This window comes from Antedon mediterranea, chromosome 9 (assembly GCF_964355755.1).
Source record: "Antedon mediterranea chromosome 9, ecAntMedi1.1, whole genome shotgun sequence".
NCBI lineage: Eukaryota > Metazoa > Echinodermata > Crinoidea > Comatulida > Antedonidae > Antedon > Antedon mediterranea.
In genome coordinates, this window is record NC_092678.1 from 16589149 (window position 1) to 16616488 (window position 27340).

General features: G+C 32.1%; 2 protein-coding genes across 3 annotated transcripts; one reads left to right on the plus strand and one right to left on the minus strand.

Annotated features, from left to right (window-relative positions):
* Nucleotides 1-2357: 2357 nt before the first annotated feature.
* Nucleotides 2358-14685, plus strand: LOC140058759 (acid-sensing ion channel 1A-like). Of its 2 annotated transcripts, XM_072104493.1 has the most exons (12): nucleotides 2358-2573; nucleotides 2859-3267; nucleotides 3614-3795; nucleotides 5357-5460; nucleotides 6201-6364; nucleotides 7525-7629; nucleotides 12263-12377; nucleotides 12623-12695; nucleotides 13083-13140; nucleotides 13283-13356; nucleotides 13647-13722; nucleotides 14236-14685. In XM_072104493.1, exons 2-12 carry the CDS (start codon nucleotides 2896-2898, stop codon nucleotides 14446-14448), a joined length of 1536 nt encoding a protein of 511 aa, XP_071960594.1. In that variant the 5' UTR covers nucleotides 2358-2573; nucleotides 2859-2895; the 3' UTR covers nucleotides 14449-14685. The 2 variants fall into 2 exon arrangements, with proteins under 2 accessions (XP_071960594.1, XP_071960595.1); XM_072104494.1 differs by lacking the exon at nucleotides 2358-2573 and having other exon boundaries at nucleotides 2853-3267.
* A 5762-nt stretch (nucleotides 14686-20447) lies between these two features.
* On the minus strand, nucleotides 20448-27211 carry LOC140059237 (ADP-ribosylation factor-like protein 8A). The gene is made up of 6 exons (XM_072105102.1): nucleotides 27003-27211; nucleotides 26100-26180; nucleotides 24165-24238; nucleotides 23799-23892; nucleotides 21823-21961; nucleotides 20448-20800 (listed from the first exon to the last, which is right to left on the minus strand). Exons 1-6 carry the CDS (start codon nucleotides 27123-27125, stop codon nucleotides 20751-20753), a joined length of 561 nt encoding a protein of 186 aa, XP_071961203.1. The 5' UTR covers nucleotides 27126-27211; the 3' UTR covers nucleotides 20448-20750.
* Nucleotides 27212-27340: the final 129 nt, after the last annotated feature.

Sequence of the window (27340 nt, forward strand, 5' to 3'; positions counted from 1 at the left end):
TATATTGCTTGAAACAAGAATTAAAAAAATACAAATCGGAATATTCTTACTTATTTTAAGAAAAATATTGCTTGAAACAAGAATTCAAAAAATACAAATCGGAATATTCTTACTTATTTTAAGAAATATATTGCTTGAAACAAGAATATTAAAATTAAAAATCGGAATATTCTTACTTATTTTAAGAAAAATATTGCTTAAAACAAGAATTCTAAAAAATACAAATCGGAATATTCTTACTTATTTTAAGAAAAATATTGCTTGAAACAAGAATTCTACAAATAAAAATCGGAATATTCTTACTTATTTTAAGAAATATTTTGCTTGAAACAAGAATTCAAAAAATACAAATCGGAATATTCTTACTTATTTTAAGAAAAAAATTGCTTGAAACAAGAATTCAAAAAATACAAATCGGAGTATTCTTACTTATTTTAAGAAAAATATTGCTTGAAACAAGAATTCAAAAAATACAAATCGGAATATTCTTACTTATTTTAAGAAAAATATTGCTTGAAACAAGAATTCAAAAAATAAAAATCGGAATATTCTTACTTATTTTAAGAAATATCTTGCTTGAAACAAGAATTCAAAAAAATACAAATTGGAATATTCTTACTTATTTTAAGAAATATATTGCTTTAAACAAGAATTCTATAAAATACAAATCGGAATATTCTTACTTATTTTAAGAAATATATTGCTTGAAACAAGAATTCAAAAAAATACAAATCGGAATATTCTTACTTATTTTAAGAAAAATATTGCTTGAAACAAGAATTCTATTTTAAAAAATCGATAAATTGTTACTTATTTTATAGCAGATACTGCTTAAAACAAGAATGAAAAAAGCAATTAAATTCTTGGTAAGAATATTGTTCTTAAAGTATTATTTCTTGGTAAGAATAATTTTCTTGATAAGAATTTGTGTGATTCTTGTTAAGAATTTTACGATTCTTGGTAAGCCAAAAAGTATTGAAATACGGACAAGTCAAAATTTACTTGTTTCAAGAAATATTTTGCTTGAAACAAGTTTTTTTTTTCTTAAAACAAGAATCAGAATTTTGCTGTGCAGAGGTGGTCAATTATGAGAAGCGGTTCCTTACAAGAGGTGGTGGTCCTATAAAAGTGGTGATTCCTTACTAGAGGTAGTGGTCGTTAAGAGAGGTGTTTGATAATGAGAAGCGGTCCCTTACAAGAAGAGGTGGTCCCTTAATAGAGGTGGTCGATTATGTTAAGAGATATGGTGGTAGTTTGAGAGAGGCGGTCATTTACGAGATGTGATCGTTACGAGTTGTGCTTGATTATGAGAAGGGGTTCCTTAAGAGAGGTGGTAAGTAAATAGGGTGGTTGCATATGATGTATGGTCATTTTAGGGAAGTGGTCACTTATGAGATGGCTGCTTTTGAAGGTCGGTAACTTTAAAAAATTGTGGAGACTGATAGCTAAAGTAAAGAGATGCATTTGCACAAATTTAAACATAGGATTGTAAAAAACACACAGGATTTAAACTGAACTTCAAAAAGTCAAAAATACAGGCGGGGGAAAAACACAACTATTGGAAGGGCATTGTCTTACGTTGCGGGGTTTGCGTTACGTTACGTCGCTAGTGGGAACCAGTTGTTACGTTAGTGGTTAATAATTCGATAGTCTGTTTCTCCGTTTTCTATTCGAATGACTTTCTGTTGAGCACAATCTGTTAACCATTCGAATACAAAAAGTAGCCTACTCAACGAATCTTTATGCTGACAACGAAATTTCCCATTCGAATATATACGACAATTAATTCATTCTTGCAAATACTGTATTAAGTATCGTAACTTGAAAAAGTGAAAATGAACTATCTGTTACGATCTTCAAATATCTTGACTAAATTGGAGAAAATCCTACTTTTTATATCAATTGTAATTTGTATAACCTTGACAATCCCTAAATGGAGCAATTTTGGTTTATTATCTATTTATTAATAATAATAAACTGATTTAGCTAATGTTTCTACAATGGCTTCCATGTTATTATGGTTTTAACCTGTTTTCTTTGAGGAGATGGAGACCCCAACAATGTTGGAAAATTAAGTTAAGTAAACGACTTAATTGCATAATACACGCGCACGTTCTTATAAAGGAAGCAACAGCTAGTTATTGATTGACGTGATTAAAATTTGAAATCAACTCAAGGCAGAAATAACAATGAAACAACAATTTCATATAGACCAATTAAATTCAAATAATGTATATTAACAATAACAATTCAGTAAGACTTCCAACAAAGGAATCACATAGTTGATGTAATCAGAGCAGTAAATCGACGATAATTTAGATTGTTTTTAAACAATCTTCGATGACGATAGAACTATTAAAACAGTTCTATCGTCATCGATTATATTATCAATGTCACTTCTCTGGTGTAGTAATACCGCCGCCAAGTTACACGATTTACAAAGACGTATACGTACCTTTGAATACGTTTCGATGGAGATTTTTTTTTTAATATTATGGATAACCATGGACGAAATACTACTGAACTTTCTTACGCACTGCAATGTCACTTAGAGAGAGGTAATTGTCACAAAGGTAAGGCATTATTTATTTATAGTAACGATGCTGCTAAAAGACGTGGTCACATTGCACTGTAGTGATATAATACATCACTCAGTGTCAACAAATCCCACACGACAAAAATACGCTTACAAATGTCTCGTGTGTTATGGATATGACGATTATGAATAATAAAACGTCTGTAGCTGTATTAATAATATACAGAATGCGATGATGATTATGATTAAATTGATGCAGAGTAAAAACAAATTATTAATGACAAATCATTTTCTGTCTCTCATAAATCTCTTTCAAGTGTAGGAGAAAGAACATCGATTTTAGTGAAAAATTAAACAAAATGACGACAATCGAACTTCAACGTAGGTCAGGGGGTGAAAAGACCGCTACAAGTGCCGTCCTTATTATAGGATCGTGTATGGAGAATAGTTCAGCGCATGGAATCTCAAATATAAAGCGCGCACATCAGAATATCAGACGTCTCTTTTGGATTTGTGCTTTTCTGACGTCATTTTCCGTATGTGTGTGGCAGATTACTTTGCTAATCAGCGCCTACCTCGATCGGCAAGTCACTACCAATGTAGACGTCATTACCAAAACGAAACTAACGTTCCCCGCTGTAACCATATGCAACAATAACGGCATGTTAAAGTCATACTTACAACAAAATGAAGAATTATTCAATGACATAAATGGTACTGCCACTAAACTAGTAAGTAAGCTTAAATAATTATTTAGAATTACGTATATTTTATATATCATTGTATTTGTTGTTAAGCCATTTTGATACCGTGGTTAGCCTAGTCACTTTGATCAAAAGTTGGACCGAAAAAAGTCAATAGGAAGGCTATTGGCTCGGATAAAAGTATTTTCTGGTTAGCTGTAACCGTTTATTTTATATTTCTATAAGCGAAATCATTATAATTATTTGTTCTGGTTCGTGTTCGGTGAAAATGAATACTACTAAAAAGTAGGATTTTTTAGGACAGTAAGTCTTTAACATTCGATTTGAAGTGCTATATTTTAATAATTGTCTGTAAAAAAACTTTCTTAAATAGGATTCCAAGTTTCAATATTGGGACAACGATGATGATGAAAGTTATGAGGCTCCTTTTGATTTGATTAATCTTCTGACGGAACATCTCTCTCCTATAGCATACGATGACAGAGAAAGTAGTGGTCACCAGATCAACACAAGCCTGTTGTCTTGTATATTTAATGGAATTCCCTGCAATCCCAAGTATATTGAATAATGTTTATTTTATTTTAGATTTTTTATTTTTAGATTTTGCTTAAGTTCGTTTGATTTGTTTAAGAACTTCTTAGCTATCTTAAATTAAGCAACATGATTTTTAAATGTCAGCTCAGATCACGACAAGTATATTGTTGCATGTTTTAATGGAAATCCATGCACACCATCCAGGTATATTTTTTCAAGTTTAACTCTCCTCAGAGAGAGGCTTTATTATGTTTATAAACATTTCTTATTGTGTCAATTAAAATGTTCCTTTCTTGACAGCACATACAATACAATTTGCTAATAACTTAATCGTATGTTGGTTTCTGGATTTAAATAATTAAAAAAGTAGAACATATTTGAAATATAATTTGGAATAAGACGATTTCTTTCTTAATTATATAATGGGCAGTTACAAATAAGAGGAAAGACGTTCTCTACTTCTCCTCTGTTACATAGTCTACAAATACGTTCCGGACGCGGGAGCACAATCATCTCTGTGTATCTATTCGGGCTTCTATATTCAGAGTACCAGGACTTGCTTTAGTTATTTTTTGTTATTGAGTAATATTGTAATTGTGTTAAATAAAGCGTCAATGTTTTCACTTAACTATCTTGACATAAGCCACTGTACAACAAGCTTCGCTGTCCAGTATTCAATAGGAATCCATGCAAACCATATTACAAATGATTACGTTTGTAGTTGGATGTGAGCCGAAAGATGAAATACTGATGCAGTACTTAATTTGTAATGAAACCAAAACAAAAGAAATCATTGATAAATAAAATAATGAAGACAAAATTAAATAATATTTATATTATTTAATTTAATTTCTATTCTTTTAAAAACATTATGTTTTTTTAAAGCTCAGGTACAGGCATGAATTTTAAACATAATATCAGGTTAATTGCACATAAATCAAATATTTGTAATAGAAATCTAGACGAAAAAACATTAATATCCCTTAAAATTGTCAAATACAAAATTTGACAAAATTCTGCTATGAAAACCAGGAAGACTTTTTTCAGTAGTTAGGTAGTTTAGCCTAATGTCATGTAATAACATGTCTGTTGACTTCCTAGAAGGTCAAAAAAAGATGGTGGATATACAGTGGATACTTTTTGCTATAGCATAAAAATAAAACTCTGAAGTTGAATAAAAATACCAGAAACGTAAAATTCAAGTTATATTACCTATTAGTCATCTGATAAGATTTTTTACCACGCCGTTTATTTTTCATAGCTTTTTAACATTTGTGTATAAAAGAATAGAGATTTTGCTGGGTAATTTGAACTATCCCCCCACTGATAAGAAAGTGCTTATTTTCAACAAGCTCCAACAAGCTCGTGTAACACCAATAAAATCCCAAAACATGATAAAACATAGGACAAACTATAGATCGATAATTATTGGAATGTATGATCAATAGAATTTTTTTGCCCGCACCTAGCCTTTAAAGAAAGGAAAATGGTAGTCGAGTTGGTTGTTTGCATGAATGTTAAGAAAGTATTAATTAATAATATTAATTAATAACTTAATAATATTCTTACTTCGTTTTTTCAGCCATTTTTCCTACGTATACAATTACTTATTTGGTAACTGCTATACTTACAACAATGGTATGAAGTTTCGTGCCAGTAGCACCGTCAGTGCTGGTCCCATTTATGGTGAGAGTTTGATTTAAAACATTGCAAGCAACTGGTTGTTGATGTATTATAATACAATTAGGTCTCTAAACATTATATTAAAAGTTTACTCAAATCGGACTACCGCAAAGGTTCAAATTTCCAATGCATTTCACAAATTAAATCTTTATTAACATCATAAACCGCTACATTAAGATATAAACACAAGATGAATGTATTTTCTTTGCATATATATCACGCCTTATAGTGTTATTGTTATCGATCTATGGGAACAATAGAATATACGACAATGCCTTGAAGCATAAAAATAAATCAGTAAGACGCCAATCCACGCTTGATATAGTATTACTCATCTTCATTTAGCGGCTGAATGTTTTCCATCACAATCGATGCTGTGTTTGCTTTACCCTTACACCATCTATTGATTTTTCTATTGTTAGAGGAAAACGCAAACTAAATTGAAGATGGTAATATACGATTAACAATACCTATATTTAATGGAAGATTTTCTATGGCAAAATATCGCTAGAAGAAATTGATCAATGGTATTCCTTACGGTATCAAATGCAATTTCAAGATCCAGTTATCAACATTACAAAACGCATGATGGTTGGATACACTAATGCCATACCATTAAAACATTGCAATATAAAAATACAGAAACAACGTGAAATGGATTGCGTACTCTCAGAAACAAATTATTAAACCGTTACATCGACTTTATTCAAATCACAAATTTTATCTATTTATACTCATTTTAGGGTTAACCCTGGAAATGAACATCCAACAATCCGAGTACATTGCAGATATACGACCGGCCGCCGGACTGCGAATTCTTGTGCACGACCAACATGAAATGCCATTCCCTGAAGATAAAGGTATTAATGTTCCTCCTGCAAGAGAAACATCTGTTGGTGTATATAGGGTAAGTGTTTTTTATATTTAAAATTTGATAAACTATAAAGGAATATGATCGATAAACAACGACGATAAATAAATACATAATACATTTTTATTCAGAAGAAGAAAACAGTTTCCATTTGAGAACAATAGAATGGTTTATATGAAAATAATATTTCCATAAGATCAGAACAATACAATCATTGTAATTTATTTATTCTTTACATTGGGTAACCTCTTCAGTCAAAAATATAAAAAAATGTTCTCCCAGAGGGCCCAGTATACAAATCAGTAAAAGTAAAATTACAAAAAAATTTAAAACAAACCAACGATATAAATGCAAAAACTGTACAAGAAAGAATAAATAATACCCTACGTTCCAAATTATCCAACATCATTATTCCAGATCTGCGTACCCATGATACATAAATATCTTCTTCTACCAGATTCAGTTCTAGCCTTGGGTAATAATAAATTACTATTAGAACTGAACCTGGTAAAATAGTTATGAACATCATCAGCTAATTTAAAACTATTTTGGAGAATGGGGACCCTGCCACTCAATCATTTATAAACAAAAGTAAGCACATGGGTGTCCCGTCTTTCATTTAAAACGTATGCTAACGAATGAACAAGAACACTGGTAGCTCTATTCTGTATCTTTTAAAGCCGGTCAGACCCTTACCCCAATTTAAACTAAATCACAATAATCAAAATAGGTAAAATTAACGATTTGTAAAGTAAATTAAGAGATGTGTTATCAATATATAGGTCACAGTCTACATAAAAGGTAAATTAAGTTGCTTACTTTAACACAAAGTTTATCCACATTGACACTCCATAAGCGAAGTGTCAAACCAACCAAACTCCAAGATATTTAAACTTATCAACAACTTACATGGTAGAGTCCCCAATATTGATAAGAGCAGCTGCACCATGTAATTTCTTACAGGAACCAAGTAATAATGAGTTGGTTTTCTCAATTTTTTAAGAGAGTTTTGTTGAAGCATGGTTAAAGTATTTTTTGATGTACTTTTTGTTTAAACTTAACGTAATTGCACATACAGCACCATCAATTTTGTTTTCAATTCAATTGGATTTCTATTCCATACCTATCTAACATACATTAACCAGCTTGACTAAACTCTGAAAAAACATTCTCCATTATGATTTTGTATACGACAGACTGAGTTTGAACGATTACCACATCCCTATCCGTCCAACTGTAAACTAAAAGAGAGTCCGACGATATTCAGTAGAAGATTTCCTGGCATTGAATATAGCAAATCGGTAAAGTATTCAATCAACTTAAAACGTAATACTATAGTGGAATAGGGTATTTATCATAGACAGGAAAATATAGGACATATCATTTTACAATATTTTAGGCTTCCGAGTCATCTATTTCATAGAAGAAAAACCCGGTAACACGTTATGAAATGATTAACCACGTATTAGGCATGGTAATAGGCTTACAGTCTGTAAACTTAATAAAGTAAGATTTAGCATTCAACGTGCAATGAATCACTACCAACAACACTGGAAGATCATTATTATTATAATTATTATTATTACCACGGTTCGGTACGTATGAAGAATTGTGATTTCTTGAGTAATTATTATTTCTTCTAATTACTACTAATGTGTTACCGTTAGCAACCATAGCTATAAGCTATATTGACGGGTGTTATGTATTATAAATTGATATCTTGCTTTTCGTTAATGCATTGAAACATATTAGGTTTTACGCACTATTATGGTGACATCTTTCTAAGATTAAATGGGTTTTATCTTAAATGCTGGATTGAAATTAATTATCCGAGTGTTATTTACATCTGATTGTCCTTTAAGCTCCCTGACGCAAAGCTACTTCAAAGTAGTTCACATTGAGACTTACACATTGAATAGGATAAAGGAAGGCTTTCTTTTAAATTAGTTAAAATAAGGATTTTACTCCAAAAATATTGAAAATGTAGTTCTCAGTTAAAATTCAAACATAGGCCTACAAAGTAATTAGTTTCAGCCATGTAGGTCTACTAGACGGCATTATTAACTTAACTTTCCTTTTTAGAAATCACAAGAGGCCTGTCCCATACGGTAGCATACTAATCGATAATTTAAGAGCCATTGTCTGTAAGAATCAAAGAAATATCAAAAAGAGTGGCAGACTAAAAAAAATGGATTTCTTTCAAATTTTGCACATGGCTATATATGTGTTGAGAGAAATCAAATATGAAGTATTTTTTATTTCACACGTATATTTCCATGGCAACGGCCAAATTTGTGTTTTTGACAAATTTTGTCCTTTTTTAAGGTTTTTTAAAATGGATATTGGTACTACTTTGATGAACGATATTTTTTTGTTGTTCATTTAATTATAAAAAATAATTAGTGTATGCATAATAACAATGCATTGTGTACCTGTTTCAAATTTTTTTATTTTTTTTTATTTCATACCTTGGGAGATACCATTTATTTAAAAAGGGGTGTTTTTCACTTTTTTTAAATTGTTCAATGCAACTAAACTTTACTTCACCATAACGCCCAAAGTGGTGTATTTTTTTAGCTGATTTATTACAAGTAGGTAGTTCTAATGTTTAATAATTGATTTATAAAATAAAATACTGGGGTAAATTTAAAATCTACAAGCAGTGTTGCGAGTAACATAGGCATTTTTATATAAAAAAAAAACATTTAATATTAGTAAAAACATTTTATTTTCTTTGATTATTTGATTTGAAACTCATTGGTCAGAAAAATTCTTAATGTTTTATATAGTTCTAGTTGTGTTGTGAGAAAAAAAATTAATTTTTAATTATAGATTCTGTAATTCCCAGTTTTAATGTCATTTTATAGGTTATATCCTCTGGAAATTTGAATAAATTATCAGATCGTTGTGAATTTTAATCTTTGCAACAGATTACTCCTCTCTTATTTTGAAGCTCCTCTTTCATTTGTTTACTTCTTTTATTTGCTAACCTAAGCAGATCCTACATGCCCATCCACCACCACTTTCGACTACCACCGCCCCCCACCCCACCCCGACCGACTATAACCACAAAAAGATAAACTGCAACACCTTGGTCGATCATCCACTATAGAGTGTCAAATGCATGCATTCAAGCACCACCCACACTGCCGCTACTATCGCCCCAATGAATAGACGGATTCAAACTCCTCCATCCCATCCCCTCCCCCTTTCTCCAAGCCCCCACCCACCCCAAGTTAAAAATTGCAATGCAAAAGATAGGACATAAAGTTAAGTTTTTAGACCCTCGCCTACAACCAGCATGTAAAATATCACACTTTATTATTAAATATTGGTTTTAAATTCTATATTTTTTTTACTGTGATGGTTGGATTCAGTATTAATTATTAATTAATAATTATCTGATAATTATTTAATTTCCCTTAGTTATGCATAGCAACAGTTACTATGGTAACTAAAAATGAGATATTCTTTAGATTTTGCCTATTTATCTCATACAAATTTAAATTTGTAGTTTATTAGCAGGCATGCCTTATTTGCATTTTTAAATTACCGTTTCACAAGGTCATATTCGTAAGCACTTTCTTCTGTGATTATTTTTATTCATGAAAACTCCATATTTTATTTACAGCGGCCACCTCCCTTTAACGGACGCACTTTGAAAAGCCTGTTTGTTCTTCCTATCTAATTAGTGCATTTGGTGCTTACCGTAAGCAGCTGCGGGCACCTTTTTATACTAAAAATGAGATTTTTTGTAAGCGGCCAATCGAAAAATATTACTAATTGCATGGACCTATGAATTAGAGGTGCATGTTTATTGTATTTCTTTATATATTAGCTTTATTTTGAAGAGGTTTTAAAAACATTACTGTGAAGAGATGAGAAAACTACACAGATTTTGACCGACCATTTTTCATATGATAAAAGTTTTTAAAATTTGTCTGAAAATGCTAAAAAATACTAAACCACCTGATTATAAATAATAATAGGCCTACAATTAGCTGGAAAATTGAGAGGCTCGTTTCGTTAAGAATATCGTATATAGCCATAATAAGTGATTTTCGCCCTTTATTGGCAGAACCTCCCGTAAGGGGTCACCGGCCGTAAGCGGCGGCCACTTTTCCAGGTCCCGAGGGTGGCCACTTACGGGAGGTTCAACTATATTTAAAAAAACAATTATCCTTAGTTATGTATAGAAACAGGTTCTAAGATAACATAAATAATACATTTTGACATAACTTGACCCAACAAATGACCGTTTCACAAGGTCAGACATTTTCTGGGATTCAGTAGATAAGTAAATTTGGGAAAAGGTAGTAAAGCTATGTAATCAATTGTTTGTATTCATGAAACCCCATATTAAAAATATTGTACTTAGTTACGTATAGAAACAGTTGCTACAATACACTATAGGTAAAATGTTGATGTCATTTGACCTCAATATGTAAACAATTTTTTTTTTCATGAAACTCCATATTTAATTTTTTTTTTTAATATCATTTGTTACGTAAACAGGTTTAAGATAACACTAAAGGTCATTTTTTTTACCTTTATTCAGATTCGTCAAGACTTTCTTTCTGAGATTATTAGGATTCAGTATTTAAAGTAAATTTGGCAAAAAGTAGAAATGTAATTTGTAAAACTATGTAGAAAAAATGTTTTGTATTTATGAAAAACCCCTTATTTTTTTTGAAATTTTCGCATAGAAACAGTTACTATGGTAAAATGTTGACCTCAAAATGAATGAATTTACAAGGTCAAGTTTGTCATTAATGGAATGTAGTAGAAGTAAAATTGAGAAAAATTACAAATGCAATCAATTCTTTGTATTTATAAAAACACCATTTTTTAAGTTTAAAAAAAAAGTACTTTCCTTAGTTACACATAGAAATGGTTGCTAAGGTAACACTATAGGTAAAATAAGAAAATTGTTGAGAATTGTTAAGAACTATCTTGTAAATTTTGATCAAACATTAATAGTTGTAGTAAAGTGGGGACCTGTCCTGTTTTGCATTCTGACTCCTTTTGACCTCAAATGACCTATTTACAAGGTCAGATTTTTTGGGAGGTCTTTCTGTATCTCTTTACACAAAATAGATTAAAAAATTTATAAAAACCATTGACGCAATTATTTCCAAGTTTAACATTATTTTCCATCAACTACATATTTCAATGCAAAATACTGTTTTTCTGGAAATTAATTGAAATAAACCTGGCAACACATTCTCCTATTTTATCTAAAATATTCGTATGACTCTAGTAGCATTATGGCAAGCCACATATACATTTTATTATTGGATTAGCCATATTTAAATTGTGTTTCATGTGTTTTGTTTGTTGATATTTTGTTATATTTTTTGTATTTTTCATATTTTCCTGGCAACACAAAACCTATGTACGAAATTTACCCCAGTGTTTTTTTCGTGATTATTGTTGACAAACCTATTGACTATCAAATTAAAAAACCTCATTGATTTAAAAACACCACTTTGGAAGTTATAGGTACGTTTATGAGGTATACTTTTATAAAAAAATTATATTTTAAAAACATCCCTTTTTAAAATAATGGTATCAACCAAACTCCATTTTGTAATTAATTTTTTTTCTACATTAAATGGAACTCAATACATGTTGTTTACACTGCTATAAACAAAAACTGTATACTGTAAGTATTTTTGGTTAAAATAAGTATACAAGTTTGTACTTTTTCACTATAGAAAATCTGTGAAAAATGGCAAAAACATCAAAATTTGGATAATTGACCGTTGTCATGGCAACGGAGGCTAAAAATTGAAATGAATGTTGTAGATATGCTTTTTATTGAAATGTCTATTCATGGTAAAAATTTGAGAGAAATCCATTTTTTTACATCTGCCACCAAATCTTTGATTTTTACAGACAATGGCTCTTAATTGTTTATGTTTCCTTGCATAGGCTTGTCTAAAAGATTGTCTCTACAGACACACATTTCTTGAATGTGACTGTTACAATTCTCGATACACTTACGATTCTGAATCGCCAGTGTGCAAAGTTGGTGTGGAAGAGGAAGGTATCACAACTATTCTTTATTTTTGTGGCGTTGTTAAAAATGATGAGTAGGCTAGGCCTACAGTACCGGTAGGCCTACTGAATTTCAGCTGTTCTCTGCATTGTCAAATAATACAAATATGTCTAAATTTGACTAAATATAACGTACGATAGAACAAAAAACAAAACATCCTAGTCAGATACAGTTTATAATAACTTATTTACTTTCATTAATGTGTTTGTCTTTTGAATACGGTATTTATTTAGAGGAGTGCTTGCTTAATACTGAAACAATGATTGCAGAGGGTAACATCAGCTGTAACTGTGGGCCTGCATGCACGTAAGTCAGTGCTTTCAAATGTCACCAGCCCACTACCATCTTTTAAAACCTGAATAATAATGTATAAGTAGACCCTACATTAATTGCCGTATTTACCGTTCTTTTGCTATCCTTAGCTTACCAAATCACATAATCTGAATTTCCTTACGTTCCGTCATATGGAAACAAAGCATTAGAGGAACCAATGCTCGGCTAGTGATCTGGAGGTCGTTGGTGGTTCGACTTTGACTTAAATATTCTCATAATGTACTTAGTATAAACATGGAGGAAAAAATAATTTATTTTTTCCTCCATGGTCAGAGTAGGGCAACCATTTTTACCAATTATAATTATATTTTAAGTATAGGCCTATAGTAATAATTTCTTGTTTACGTTGGTTGTCCACAGAGAGGTATCTTACAGTACGAGCGTATTTTCATCGGCATGGCCGGGTTCAGAGTATTTGGTGAGATTTTCAATCACTTTTTCTAATAAAATACAAACTTTTTATTTATAAAATCAATGTGATATGTGATAATTTTAGAGTATTTTGAACTTGTCAGATACAGTTGTTACTTAAATTTCTTTTTCACACATTATTTTCACAGCCTAAAATCGTAGACAAACTTCTGAACACACCAGCAATTAGTGTAGAAGGCAACGATACCGAGAAATTCATTTAGTAAATATACCAATACTTATTTAACATTTTTTTCTTCTTCATATTTTCAGCGTTGTTTATATTTTGTTTGTTCTTTTTTATTCTCATTTGTATTCATTTTGTTTTTGTCTGTGATACCAGTGCTGTGACAAATATAATAAACAAATAAATGTTGTCAGCATTCATGTATAATATCTAGCTAGTAGGCTAATATGATATGTACGTTATAGGTACAAATATGGTCCTATACCGCACAAATAGTATACTAAAATATATCCATTTTATTTATTCAATTACCATTTATTTTCTAGTGAAAACTTTGCAAAATTGAACGTTTATTATGAAAATCTGCAATACGACTCAATCGAACAAGTAGCAACGTACACAGTAAGTTATAATATATATTAAAATCAGCTATGAACACATAGTACATTCTGAAATGCACGATATCGTACGTGTATTTCATTATTTTGACATTAATATCATCCGACATTATAATATATTACTGTTGTTATGAATTAGGAACCAGTTGATGAAATAAAAAAAACACACAAAAACATTAATTAATGTTAATTATTTCACATCGATTATATAATAATAATAATAATAACGCAAAATGCAGGGCGCCTCTAAGAGCGCTGAACGAATAACAAAAGTAACACTAATTAATTAATGTTAAAAATGCAAATTAAAAAGGTGGCATTTGAGGAGTTGTTTGAATGTGGCGATTGATTCGGCATTCATGATTGAGTTTGGAAGTGCGTTCCAAAGAGCATGCAGCAGCTGACTAGGAAAAGGCGCGTTGTCCATAACATTTTGTTTACGGCTTTGAGGTACGTATTTAGGCCTTGTAAGGAGAAATGATTATATAACAGCTATTGTTATTTTCTTTTTCTAAAGTTGCTATCACTTGTAAGTAATGTTGGAGGACACTTGGGTCTTTGGATTGGTATGTCGGCTTTAACGTTGATGGAATTTCTAGAGTGCATGTACGACGTGTTATACGTACTGATGTTCCGGCGAAAAAACGCGACACAGAACGTTAGCCAATCGGCTAATGGAGCTGAAAACCATTCCAGTGCGACCTTCAAGAACGATGCATTTTCACAATAGTAGCAATGATTTATTAGGTGATTTTGTAAAATTGATTTCAAAAAGATGAATTTAATATTAATGTTCAGTACTATTTGTAAGAAGCATTAGGCATTATGCAGTGAATGTAACATGTCTTGACAGGAGATTTTGTTGTAATGTATTTCGATAGGAATAACGTTCTGCGCATATTGACATCTCCTAAAAATAGGTTAAATTTTGACTCAAAATGGATAATACGTATACGATTGATAGATATACTCCTCGCTCACTCAGTAAGGTGGGGGGGGGGGTGGAGGGGGCGCATTTTGTTGGTGACAAAGCACCACTTAATACTACTGTATAATTATATTAGCCACCATTGGTATCTGAACTTTCTCATTAACATTATAACACGTGTTTCCAAAAAGGAAATACGTCTGCACAAAGTTGAGAATGTATCGGCGTATCGTTTATAAAGCCAACCTAACTAAGTTACTAAGTGCAGGCCTATACAGAAATAATTAATAAATAAGGTATGATTTTGTGTCGAAGTACCCGTTAGGCTTATTGTACGTAATCAAATACGTAGGCATATGATTTTTAAAAAACAGGTTACAATGTAACTTGAAAGAAGTTGGGGAAAAGGAAATGTAAGAAATCTAAATGAATAAAATAAAACTGGATAGATAAAAAAGCGGTAAAATGATGATGTAAAACTAAACAACAAAAAACTAGGTGTAAGATAAAAACAAAATGATGTAGCCTATACATATGGATAGATGTCATACTTTCTAAAATGTAAACATATTCATTATTTTGTTATAGGATTATGAAATGTTATCTAGTATCGGCTAGTTTTCAATTAAAAAATTGAATTGTGACGTCATTAATGTAATATTATTTCATGACGACTTTCTCCGGAAACAATACTTATAATTCAATGAACAGTATTAACTGAAAATAGTACTGCATTAATTAAACGAAATCAATATTAAAGATGTCTCATTTTGATCAAAGAGCGTAACTAATGTAAAATAAACATTCAAATTGTATTTAAGAATATAAATACGTCAAGAATTATTAGCTTCACTGTTGCAGTTTGTGGGGCAAATTAAAGTATAGTTTGGAATAGTTCTAATCAGTAGAAATCTAAATATATACTTATATATGTGGTGTTTTTATGTAAATGATTGTGTAATAAATAATTTACCATTTTTCGGTAAATGAATGTAGTAACAATAATAATTGTTCTCTTGTATATAATTTCCAATAATGAATAATAAATTCAGTTTGGAGTGCATGATAACCAGCAGATCCGATTAATAAATCCTAACTAATTATAATGTTAAATGATGTATCTTCTACCTGCTGATTTAAGAATAAAAACGTTTTGTTTCTCAAAGTTCAATCTAGGTTTTCACACGCATACATTTCTGCCGCATTTCACGCACATCTTTAACCTTTCCATTCAAACAAACTGCTGATTTCTTTAACATTTATGTTGCGCGGAACTCGAAACCGCCACAATGACGAAGAGTACAAATCTAGTGTTTTTAAAATTGTTTAAGCCCAAAGACATTCCATTATTCTATTTTGTCTCTCTTCTGCTATCTGTTACAGCATTAATGAGTTTTTTAAACCTCTCCCAAGTTTGTTTTTAATTTTTATTTTTTCATTTCAGTCCACCAACAGTAAGTCGGCGTTTCAATTTCTGTTGGGAAGGATTATACGTATGAAAGGCCATATGTGCCTAAATATTCATCTTTATCTTACTATAAATAAAAACAGTCTAGAACCTAGGCTGTGAGTTGTTGTTGTAAGTGAAAATGTGTTGTTAGAATAAAGAATAACACCAAATTATTCTTCTTATTCGTATTATATTTCAAATAACTGCAATAAACATAAAAAACAAGTAACAGTACGAAAATTATCACTTTTTAAAGTGTTTCTATATCGTAATAATATTTACATAAATAACTTATGCACATTTCTAATTATCATCACTGAGGATACAAAGTTTACAAAGAACAGGGATCAATTTTGTTTGTAACTAAAAGGTTAGATGTAAAACTACCTTACATTTCATATATTATATTTGCAGACGTCCTAACTTGGAAAAATCAAATATTGGGAGGTTTTACGTAATCATGTTCAAACTATAGAGGGCGCTATCATATTTAAGACAATACATACAACTATAGAGGGCGCTATTAAAGTTATTGTTATTTATAATACGTGCAAAAGGCGGAAAATACGATGTCAACTCATTGCACTTATTAAACAATACATTGATTAAAAACATCTTGTGGACTGCTTATTTAGCATATGGAGTAGCAATAGGAATTAGAAATATCGGGAGAACTCCCTCCATTATCGGAAGATTTGGGAGGTCTGTCTAATCAGTTTAGATCGGTTCAGACACATTGAATAATTAATAATAAGCACCTCCATCGTATTATACAAATTTGACTATATGACGTTCACCCTCAAATAATAATAGGCCCTACTATTAATTGTGTTTTTATTGAATAGGATATTTTAATTGTTAACTTCAAAACTACAAATGGCCTATTCAAAGTATGCTTTTATTTTATTTTTCCTTTTTCTAATGTATTTTTCACAGATATAATATTTTACATTTAGACTGGTGCGGTGATCGGACAAGTAAACCCTCATTATAAACTCATATACAAAACTTTAATAATTAGGAATTTTCATAATACATTCAATTATCTACTATTTTCGATGAGAATTACGTTTTGTTTTAAAAACTCAAAGTTCACTACCACTAAAGCTCTGTCTACACTATCAAACTAGTTTGACAAAAAAGCATGATGTGCCCAAATAATAAGGTAGTGATATTCCAACATATGGTAGTAATATGACATCACCGTGTCCATGGGCACATCACATTTTGCCACATAAAGTTTGATAGTGTACAGCCCTATAACACTTTTGAATTATTCAAGCAAAACACATACACTAAAAATATAGATATTGCCACAGAGGAATCATTTTAAACTAATTTACTCATGTCAAATGTTACCGGACCTGGGTGTTTAAATATGAGTAATATTATTTTTCTATGATATACTTAGATAATTTTAAGTCGACAATGAAGACATTTGGAATATTTTACACACATAATATATTGTAACTTTAATCTACAAACAAGAAACATTGTTGAAAAGGATTTAGTAACGACCTATGACGTCATAGAGATGTACTGTACGTCATTTTTGTCAAGTTGTCTGATCAAATTATTTGGTCGATTCTCTCAGACATTTGCATTTCAACCTTTTTTGGGTGAATTTTCTTTAATTTACAGAGCCTTGGACATTTTCTTTTCTCCATGCTTGGACAAATGACACTACATAATAAGTCATATCCTAAATCAAAACCTCTATATTCTCTACTATAATATTAGGCAAACCCTTAAATAGGCAAACCCTTAAATAGGCACACCCTTAATAGGAAAACCCTTAAATAGGCACACCCTTAAATAGGCAAACTGTTTGGTCCCAAATTGTAGGCACTATACAGTAATTAACGTAACCGTAAGTTAGGCTATATACATAATCGGTATCAGATAATAGTTGCAGTGATAAGCCATCAAAATCAGCAGTGTATACCCACAAAAATAACTAATTAATAACAATTGTGTAAATCGTAAAAAAAAAAAATTAAAATAAATATTCATCTTGTATATTTGTGCAACACTGAGTGCAAAATGCGACAGAGTGTCAAGGTTAGGATAAAGATACTGCAGTAACTATAACAAAATACTGCAGCAATTAAAAAATTAAAATTGGATATTCCCTACATGTACTTTACTTGCTTAAACAGGTTTATGGTGTAACTGTAACAAAGTACCTATTACTGCAGTACCTATACAAAATACTGAAGCAATTACAAAACATTAAATATGCATTTGATTGACCAGCTTTCCCATGCTGTTATATGAATTTGGTGGGTTCATTTTCTAGGCAATAAGCCATATATAAAATATATTTGTTTCATGGCCAGTTAATTAAGGCTTGTTAACCTCATATAACCTAGTTTCAGGATTTAACAACAATGTATATTTGATTTGCAAATTCTTTCTTTGCACAATTCTAAAATGCAAACAAATAGTTAAGTTGATAAGTTAAGTAAGTAAGAGTAACCCATAACTTTACAATATGTTTGTTGAAAGTTGTAATGGAACTTTAGTACACATTGTGCTTTATTAGTGAAAAGTACACATGGTGAAACCACACAATTACATATCATAGTGAAATAACATGGCTTGGTAAAATCACACGATGAATCCACATATGGATATCATGGTGAATATGGTAAAATTGAATCATTATGCAACCAAACGGTGAAATCACATAATGAAATCATGTCATAAACTCACAAAAATGTAATGTGGTTAAACTACATATGGAATAACATGGTTAAATAACATGGTATGGTGAAATCATGTGGTAAAATCACATGATATGGTGAAATCATGTGGTAAAATCACATGATATGGTGAAATTATGTGGTGAAATAACAGTGAAATCATGTGGTAAACTCACACAGTTAAATCACATAATGATAGGGTAAAATCACATGGTAAAATCACATGATAGGTGAAATCATGTGGTAAAATCACATGGTTAAATCACATAATGATATGGTGAAATCATGTGGTGAAATCACATGGTTAAATCACATAATGATATGGTGAAAACATGTGGTAAAATCACATGATGAATGAAATCACGTGGTAATATCACATAGTGAAATCATGTGGTAAAATCACATGATGAATGAAATCATGTGGTGAAATAATTCAGAAAACAAACTACTCTAGGGCATAAAATATTGATATAATTCACAATTCATACATGAAAATATGTACTGGACATAATAAAATCATTGAGGAATTTTGATCGAATGTATCACCCAGTATTGAAATAATACTAATTTAACACTAAGTACAGTACACAATCTTTATACAGTATGTTTATATGTTACCTATTGCAAAGAAAAACCACTATAGAGCTCACCACATAACGATATCATTTGGCTTGTTTAAATGTTCCACCAAACTACAGTACATGTGCATAATTTCCTAAAATTCTATACATTAAATGATGTATAGTTAGAATGTAAATATAGAAAATTGTTTTTCCTAGCAGCAGTTGGCTCCGCTCAAGAAAACTTCCGTTATATCCTTATAAGCTGATAGCAACATCGTGGACTAGTGCTAAAGGTCTGTCTGCACTTTATGTGACAAAAAATGTGATGTGCCCATGTGTGAAAATAGCGACCTTTCATGTTTTCACGATGTGCCCCAGCTGTTGAGTTTAAAAGTCATTCTGCACATGCTATGATACATACAGTATAACCATGCACAGAATGAAAGTAAAGCTTAGTTCCTACTAGAACGCAACACAAGGACAACACAAGCGAGTTGACCAATCACACGTGACTGTTCGAATAATTCATCGCATGAGATTGGTCAAATCACTTTGCATTGCATTACGTTCTTGCGTTACGTTCTAATTGGAACCAAGCTTAAGACTGACTCAATAGCCAAGTGATGAAAACAAAAGGTCGCCAATACTGCAACTACACCACACATACATTGGATTAATATACAATTTGTTTTTGGTCAACTTCCTGCCACTGCTTGAGTTAAGCTTGGTTCCAACTGGGACGCAACACAAGGACTAAGCGTGTTGCAAGTAATTTGACCAATCACGACATGATGGATCATCAGAACGGTTGCTTGCGATTGGTCAACTTCCTTGCGTTGAGCCAACATCGCTGCATTGTGTTCAAGTGAGAAACGCGCTTTAAAATGAAATCATAATGGCTAGCTAACTTTTTTTTTAACAACCACATAGTACAGTATACTATTGATAGTATGGGATGTGATATGGTGTATTTTATGTTAATTTCATATAGGCAACTAGTATAATGTACGTTCTTTCATAAAAATACAATTGACTTAAATCAATTAACTTTTAAGTGATGCAAAATGAGCAGAACAATTCACCTTTCACGTATTCAATGAACATTTATTTTCTACCTAATATTTTAACAGTAATAATTAAATATTTTCTATGTAAATTTTAATTATTCAATAGATAAGGATATAAAATAATAAAAGAACCATGCGAGATCCATTTCGTTTCAATCCTCCTTGCGCCTGATTGGTAGCAGTAATCGTTCAAAGACTTGTTATAATATATACAATGTTCTTCTGTACAGTTTCAGTATATCAAGACGGTGATTTCGTTTCCGCTTAACATTTTGTGTTACAAACATAAACTTCATGGAATGACTACAACCTTTGACCCTTAATTCCCTCCAGTTTTTGAGTGGTTGATTAACCATTGCAATGTAATATCTAAAATCAAAAAGTTTTAGGATTAGTACATTAAAGAAATAGAAGTGTCTGAAATAACCCCCTTAAGCTCCATCTATTCTGACGAAATTTGCTAAATAAATGAGTTTTAAAATAATGTTTAAATGAGACAAAAGTGAAGAGAGGAAGCAATACAAGAAAAGGAGTGTCCACTGTAAGTCTTAGGCTGTGTTCAGACTTTAAACTCAATTACAATGTGTAACTTAAATGACTTTTGTAGCAATAACCCGACAAACTGTTCAGGCTAAAAAACAATTTACACATGTAAACTGAAAACATTTACCCAGCAAGGTCATATTTCATGAATCTTTTTACACTACTGTTTATTTGTTGCTTTTTGGGCTATCCTGGAAAGTCTTTTATAAATGTATTATTTGTAAATGTCCGTAATTTATGTAATATCACTTTGTATGTATTTTTTATGACGAGTTTCCAAATAAATTCAAATCAAATCATACTTGTTTGTGGTTAAAGATGTATTGTCCCCCCGAAAAATAATTATTACATTTTTTGTTGTTGAATAGGCCATTTTAATGTCACATAATAGTTATTTCTTCAACCAAAAATTGGATTAAAAAAATGTATTTACCTAAAAAAAAATGGAATTTAAAGCAAAAAAATGGTCAAATGGCAGCCAGCCAATGGAGTTTTGGTAGAATTTAACCATTTATTATGTTATTTTAAGTGAAAACATTATTTTTTTTTCGTTTTTTTTTCTTCGGAAGTAATTATCTTTGTTAAAACTACAAAATGGCATATTCGAGGTCTGATTTTAATAATCTTCATTTTTAATGCTTTTGGGGGACAATACATCTTTAATCAGCTTGGAGTTTGCAGGTGTAATTTAAAAATCCACATCATGAGTTGGGGTTTTTGAAACAGCTGGTTTATCTTAAAATTTACAACACATGCGACCATTACATATGTATATTTTCCGAAATAGGCTCTTAGTCTGGAAACAATGAAACAGAGGAGGGATAATATAATAATAATAATAAACTTACCAATATTTTCTTTGTTTTTACATGATATTGAGTAGCAACAGATTTCCCTGTCTTGGATTGCAGATAAATTCATTCTTTCAATCAGTTCTTTTTCATCCAAAGCCTCTGCTAAATCTTTCTTATTTCCGAGCACAAGAACCTAAAGAAATTAACACATAAATCAAACTATTTCATTGATTGCAAAGCATTTTTCAATTTCTGCACGTTATCATAATATGGCCATCTGAAATTGGATTGTCGTCTATTCACGTTGTGTAACCCATAGTCAGTTTGAAACTATGATTAACAGGTTTTGTACATCATAGCCAGTTTGTAACTATGCTGAACAGGTTGTGTAACCCGTAGTCAGCTTGTAACTATGGTTAACAGGTTGTGTAACCCATAGTCAGCTTGTAACTATGGTTAACAGATTGTGTAACCCATAGTCAGCTTGTAACTACAGTACAGAAAGAAAATACTGCAACTTTACCTACGAAGTAGCTTCGTAGATAGAACGTAGGCAACTTTGTTGGCTTCGTAGGTTCTATTGTTTGGCTTCGTAACCTCAATAAACAACTTTCAATGAACTGAATTCTGAACTTCGTAGGGAGTTCGTAACCTAAATAAACAACCCTAAGATGTTCTTAGTGAAGTAAGGTGTGAAATTAATGTGTTAAATTTAACTGGCGGAGGACAAAGTTGTAAATTAATAAAAAATAAATAATATTTTTTAATCGTAATCTTTTCCTTCGTGCGTGTTTACCTACTCAACAGCGAATATAAACATAAATTTCCCACGATGTATGACGTAGAGAGACACGATCCAACACAGGTGAACCGCAACGAACAAGCCAACTAATATAGTGAACGTCCAGTCCCATCCAGAAACGATGCCGAGAAAAAAAGATCGTAAACAATTCATTCTAAATATAGCATCAGGACGTTCAATCGGTCGCTCAAAAAGACTGCCGACAGAAGACCGTAATGAATACAGACCTAGTTTTTTTTGGTCACATGGCATGAAACGCGATACTCTCTCTGCTTACCGCAATCTCTCACACGTTTTTTTTTTACTCAGTACGAGCATGAGAGGGTGGCTACCGCCTGACGACGATAAAACAGTAATTAAGATCGTGTACCTGGATTTTGTGTCACATGACATGAAACATAATACTCTCTCTAAACTGCTCAGCTCACATGTTTTTTCCCCTCCAAATTCTGGTCGGGCCTTTTCCCGGGCCTTTTTCTTTATACATGTCGTAATCATTTTAAAAGGCCTATGTATGTTAAATCTTAATATGGAATATATATTTATTTTGCATATATTTTGTTGGTATCCTAGCCTAGTAGGTGTCGTTGTTTTTATAATTCGCTAACCCAACAAGGTAGGAATAAATAATTTATAGTGTAGGCCGCCGACTCTCTCTACGTGAGCTGAGGTCCACCGGCCCGATGTCGTTTCGTCGGCGGATTTCCGTCCAAATTAGGATAACCGATGCGTAGGGCGGCTACCAAAATTGACCTACTATCTTTAGGTAGGATTTTAATTAGCAAACAATACATTGTTTGTTTGCATTGTCCATGCTTCTACGAACCACCCTACGATCGAGGCGTAGCCTAGATTTCATAACAATACATCGTAGGCTAAGAACAATGCATCGTAGGCTACGAACAATACAGCGTAGGAGAGAACAATACATCGTAGGCTACGAACAATACATCGTAGGAGAGAACAATACATCGTAGGCTACAAATAATACATCGTAGGCTACAAACAATACATTGTAGGAGAGAACAATGACCTACGTTCTACCTACGATCTACCTACAAAAGCCTACGCGTAGATATGAAGCAGTAATTTCTTTCTGTACTGTATGCTTAACAGGTTGTGTAACCCATAGTTACTTGTAAACTAAGCTTAACAGGTTGTGTAACCCAGTTAGTTTTTAACTATGGTTAACAGGTTGTGTGACCCATAGCATGATTGATATACTCACAGGTATTCCTTGTAGCTGTGGTTTATCTAACAGATTGTGTAACTCGTTCCTTGCAGCTTCAAGCTTTTCATGATCAGCAGCATCTACCATATACCTACAAGTTCAATCATAATTTATTAACACATTGTTCTTAATATCTACCGACATACATTAGATGCAATTATGCTGGGCAGGGGAGGGGAGCAACAAAAACACAACCTTGAGATGTTAAATGTTGGTAAACTAACAGTAACAGGTGCAAAAAAGTGCGAGCAATGAAACAATTTACTGATGGCCCTTGGTAAAATTTGGCATTTTTCATGTGTTGGGTGCATGAAATCGAAAACAAAAGACTGTCCTACTGCTTGCAGTACAACAGACACTTACACAATACAATTAACACCTCTGCAGTAACGTTCCCACATACTCCTGAACCGTGGCTGTCCTCCTATGTCCCATAACTGAGAGTAAAAACAAAAAAATGATTAATTAAATATGACATGATAGTTCATTGCTTGAAACGTAAGGTAAAATAAAAGTTATATATGAACTATCCTATTATTATGCCAATAGAAGTAAGAAGAAAATGTTTTCACTAAAAAAAAATTCATTTGTATGTACTGTAATAAGTAGAAAGTTAGAAAACAAGATTGGAAATGTCAGAAACAGAAATAAAGTAATTCAAAATGCCGACTTTTTTTTCGTCTAAATTTGTTTCATTACTTCATTTCTCTAGCCGTTGGTCACGGTTCACTGCATAAGCCGGCCAAACGTTATAGCTGCTCCTGAACTTAACAGTACCTTGAGTTGTAACCACGTTCGTGCCCGGCCAAGGGACAGCCACCTAATGCCCGGCCCAGGGACAGCCACCTAACTTTGGGAAATGCTTACTCTGTATCGTTTGCTGCCTCAGACCAAACCGTGTGTAAATGCGGTCTAAAACAAGCTGTAGTAATAACCTACTGTACAGGGAGGTTTCGCAATCTTACGAATACGATAACGACAACGGATACGTCACGCACACGTATTCGTTTTTCGTAAGCCAGTAAAAATCTGTTTCGCATGGCAACGATATATTGAGGGCGCCGTCCAAAATATGACTGCGGTACATTTGAGCGAAGCGCAGGTACGTGTTGCTTGGTGCTTGGCTGCCTAGGCCTAGCGTAACATCAAAAGCGAGTGAAGACTTTAAAAACTGCTATTTATCAAAATTGACCTGGCATTTTAGTAAATTACTTTAGTAAATTACTTTCAATAAAGGTATAATTATATTATAGTCATGAATCATTCCTGATTCAAATGCAAAATGTGCAAAATAGATCAAAAACTATACTCGTTTTGTAGTTACGAATATGACTGGTGATATTCGTCAACACGAATACGCTTTACGAATACGAAATGGGGATCAGCTCCAAAGTTTCACAAATGTGTGACGTATCCGTTTTCGTATTCGTAAGGTTGCGAAACCTCCCTATTATGTCAATAACTACTAAAATACAAATTTGTTCTCATGCATTTTTCCTTTCATCCATATGGTAGATTAACAAGGGCATTGATTATACATAATTACTGTAGCTAGGTTACTCAGTATGAAAAAATACTAATAAAACAGTCAGATAGAAGATGGAATACTGTATGATGGACCTGTAAATCAAACTGCTAGTAGTAGGTATTATACATAAAAAACATTATGCCAGATATGGGTTGCATAATTAAATAATGCATGTGTTGTAATGTATAAGTTATCATCTGATGGCAAATATGTTGCTGAAAAGGTTTTTTTTCCCCAAGGCCATAAAATCTAGCCAATCTGAAAGTAACAACTTCATTGCTACAGTACATGCTGTAACTATGAATAAATATCACAAATTATTGCATAAAAAGTTATTGTTGGTAATGTAATGAAAGGCAAGGAAGTCATAGGTCAAAGTTCAACATAAAGACAATGCATAAAGTATGTAGCACATGATTATTCTGTAGTCAGGCCCTACAGTATCCAAAGTATATACATTTTAAGTTATGAAATTTAACTACAGTACCTGGAACATGCTAAGAACCGAGTCGTAAAGTCTATCAACTTATTTACCTAATGTAATACATGTATGTTTATAACTTGTATACTTTTTTTCTCTTATTGTATTTGTTGGTATGTTTTGTTGGTAATAAACATAATTTTGTTATGGTTTTTTTTTTGGTGTTTGTCTTTTTTTTTTGGTAGTTTTAGGGATGATTTATTGTTAATGTTAGAAAATGTTTTATTTGTGTTTTCTCTTGGTACTTTCTTTTTTTACTTTCTGAAATTATAATTAAGTTAAACCTTACCTTTATGGTAACATGACCCTTTGTGACCTTGCGCATGTTGAATCCGACAGTCGGTATCATATCTTCACAAAAATTACCAGACTACAAAATAAAAGATTTTGTTTTAATTGTAAAGTCAAAGTTCATAAAAATAACTTTCTTAGGTGGAAATTATTTATGGACGCGTAGTATAATAAAAAAGAGAAAAACATTTTGATGGTGAATTCAGGACAACCAAATTAATCCTAAATAAAAAAAGAATTATAGTTTCCATTGGTTGTAATGTTGATGCATTGTGACAAATATAATAATATACTGTAAGTTAAATTTACCACTAAAGCGTGTTAATATCATGCACATGACATCATTTTTAAAACCATACCAGGCGATATTGCCCCGGGGGTGTTTGTGTACAACAAAACGGGGAGGTGCAGCAGCCACTTCGAGGCATGAGGCACTTGCGCTACCCGTTTTACGGAAACCTTAATAAACTGCCAAGTTGAATATTTAAGAGTGTTTATCAGTACTCACTCAGTACAGTGAATGGAATATCATTTTTATTTCTCTCATTCAATAATATGAATAGGCCTACTTATAAATTATCATAACAAAATAAAATGTGGTTTATATGACAATAAAACATCATTCAATTAATTATTGAATTGGAAAAAAGTTTGTAAATGTTTCACTGAATGAGAATGTATTGCTACAAAATAGCAGATGGCCAGGCCCCGTGTGTCCAGGAACCATAAACTATTGTGGAAGCACGAAAATCCGATTCGGCGGTTGGTATTGCCTTTTGACCCTGAAACTGTATGTATAGCCATAGGCCTACTAGGCTAGGCTAGCTACTACTAGGGCCTAGGCCTCTAGGCCTAGGCCTAGACTAGAGAGAGGCTAGCCTAGCATACGTGCATGTCTTACCGCAATTACGTTCACGAAAGTCGTTTTCCCTGAATACTGAAGACCAACAAGCGTCAATTCCATCTCTTCTTTCCAAAATAGACTTTTTAACCAGTCCAAAATTCCTCTAAAAAACGACAGCATTTTGAAAGATGTTCGTTTATTGCACCCTAAAGAAAATTAATCGACGAGCAACGATAGAGCACTCAGAGCAGCAGCCTTGTGTGTAAAGCTGCTGGATATAAAGAAACAACAAAAAATGCACTTCCTGTTTCAACGCGACATTCGTCATGTGATGATGAGGTCTCCTCGTAGCCTAGCCAAATACAAGAAATTCTCTATTGATAAACGGATTTTAA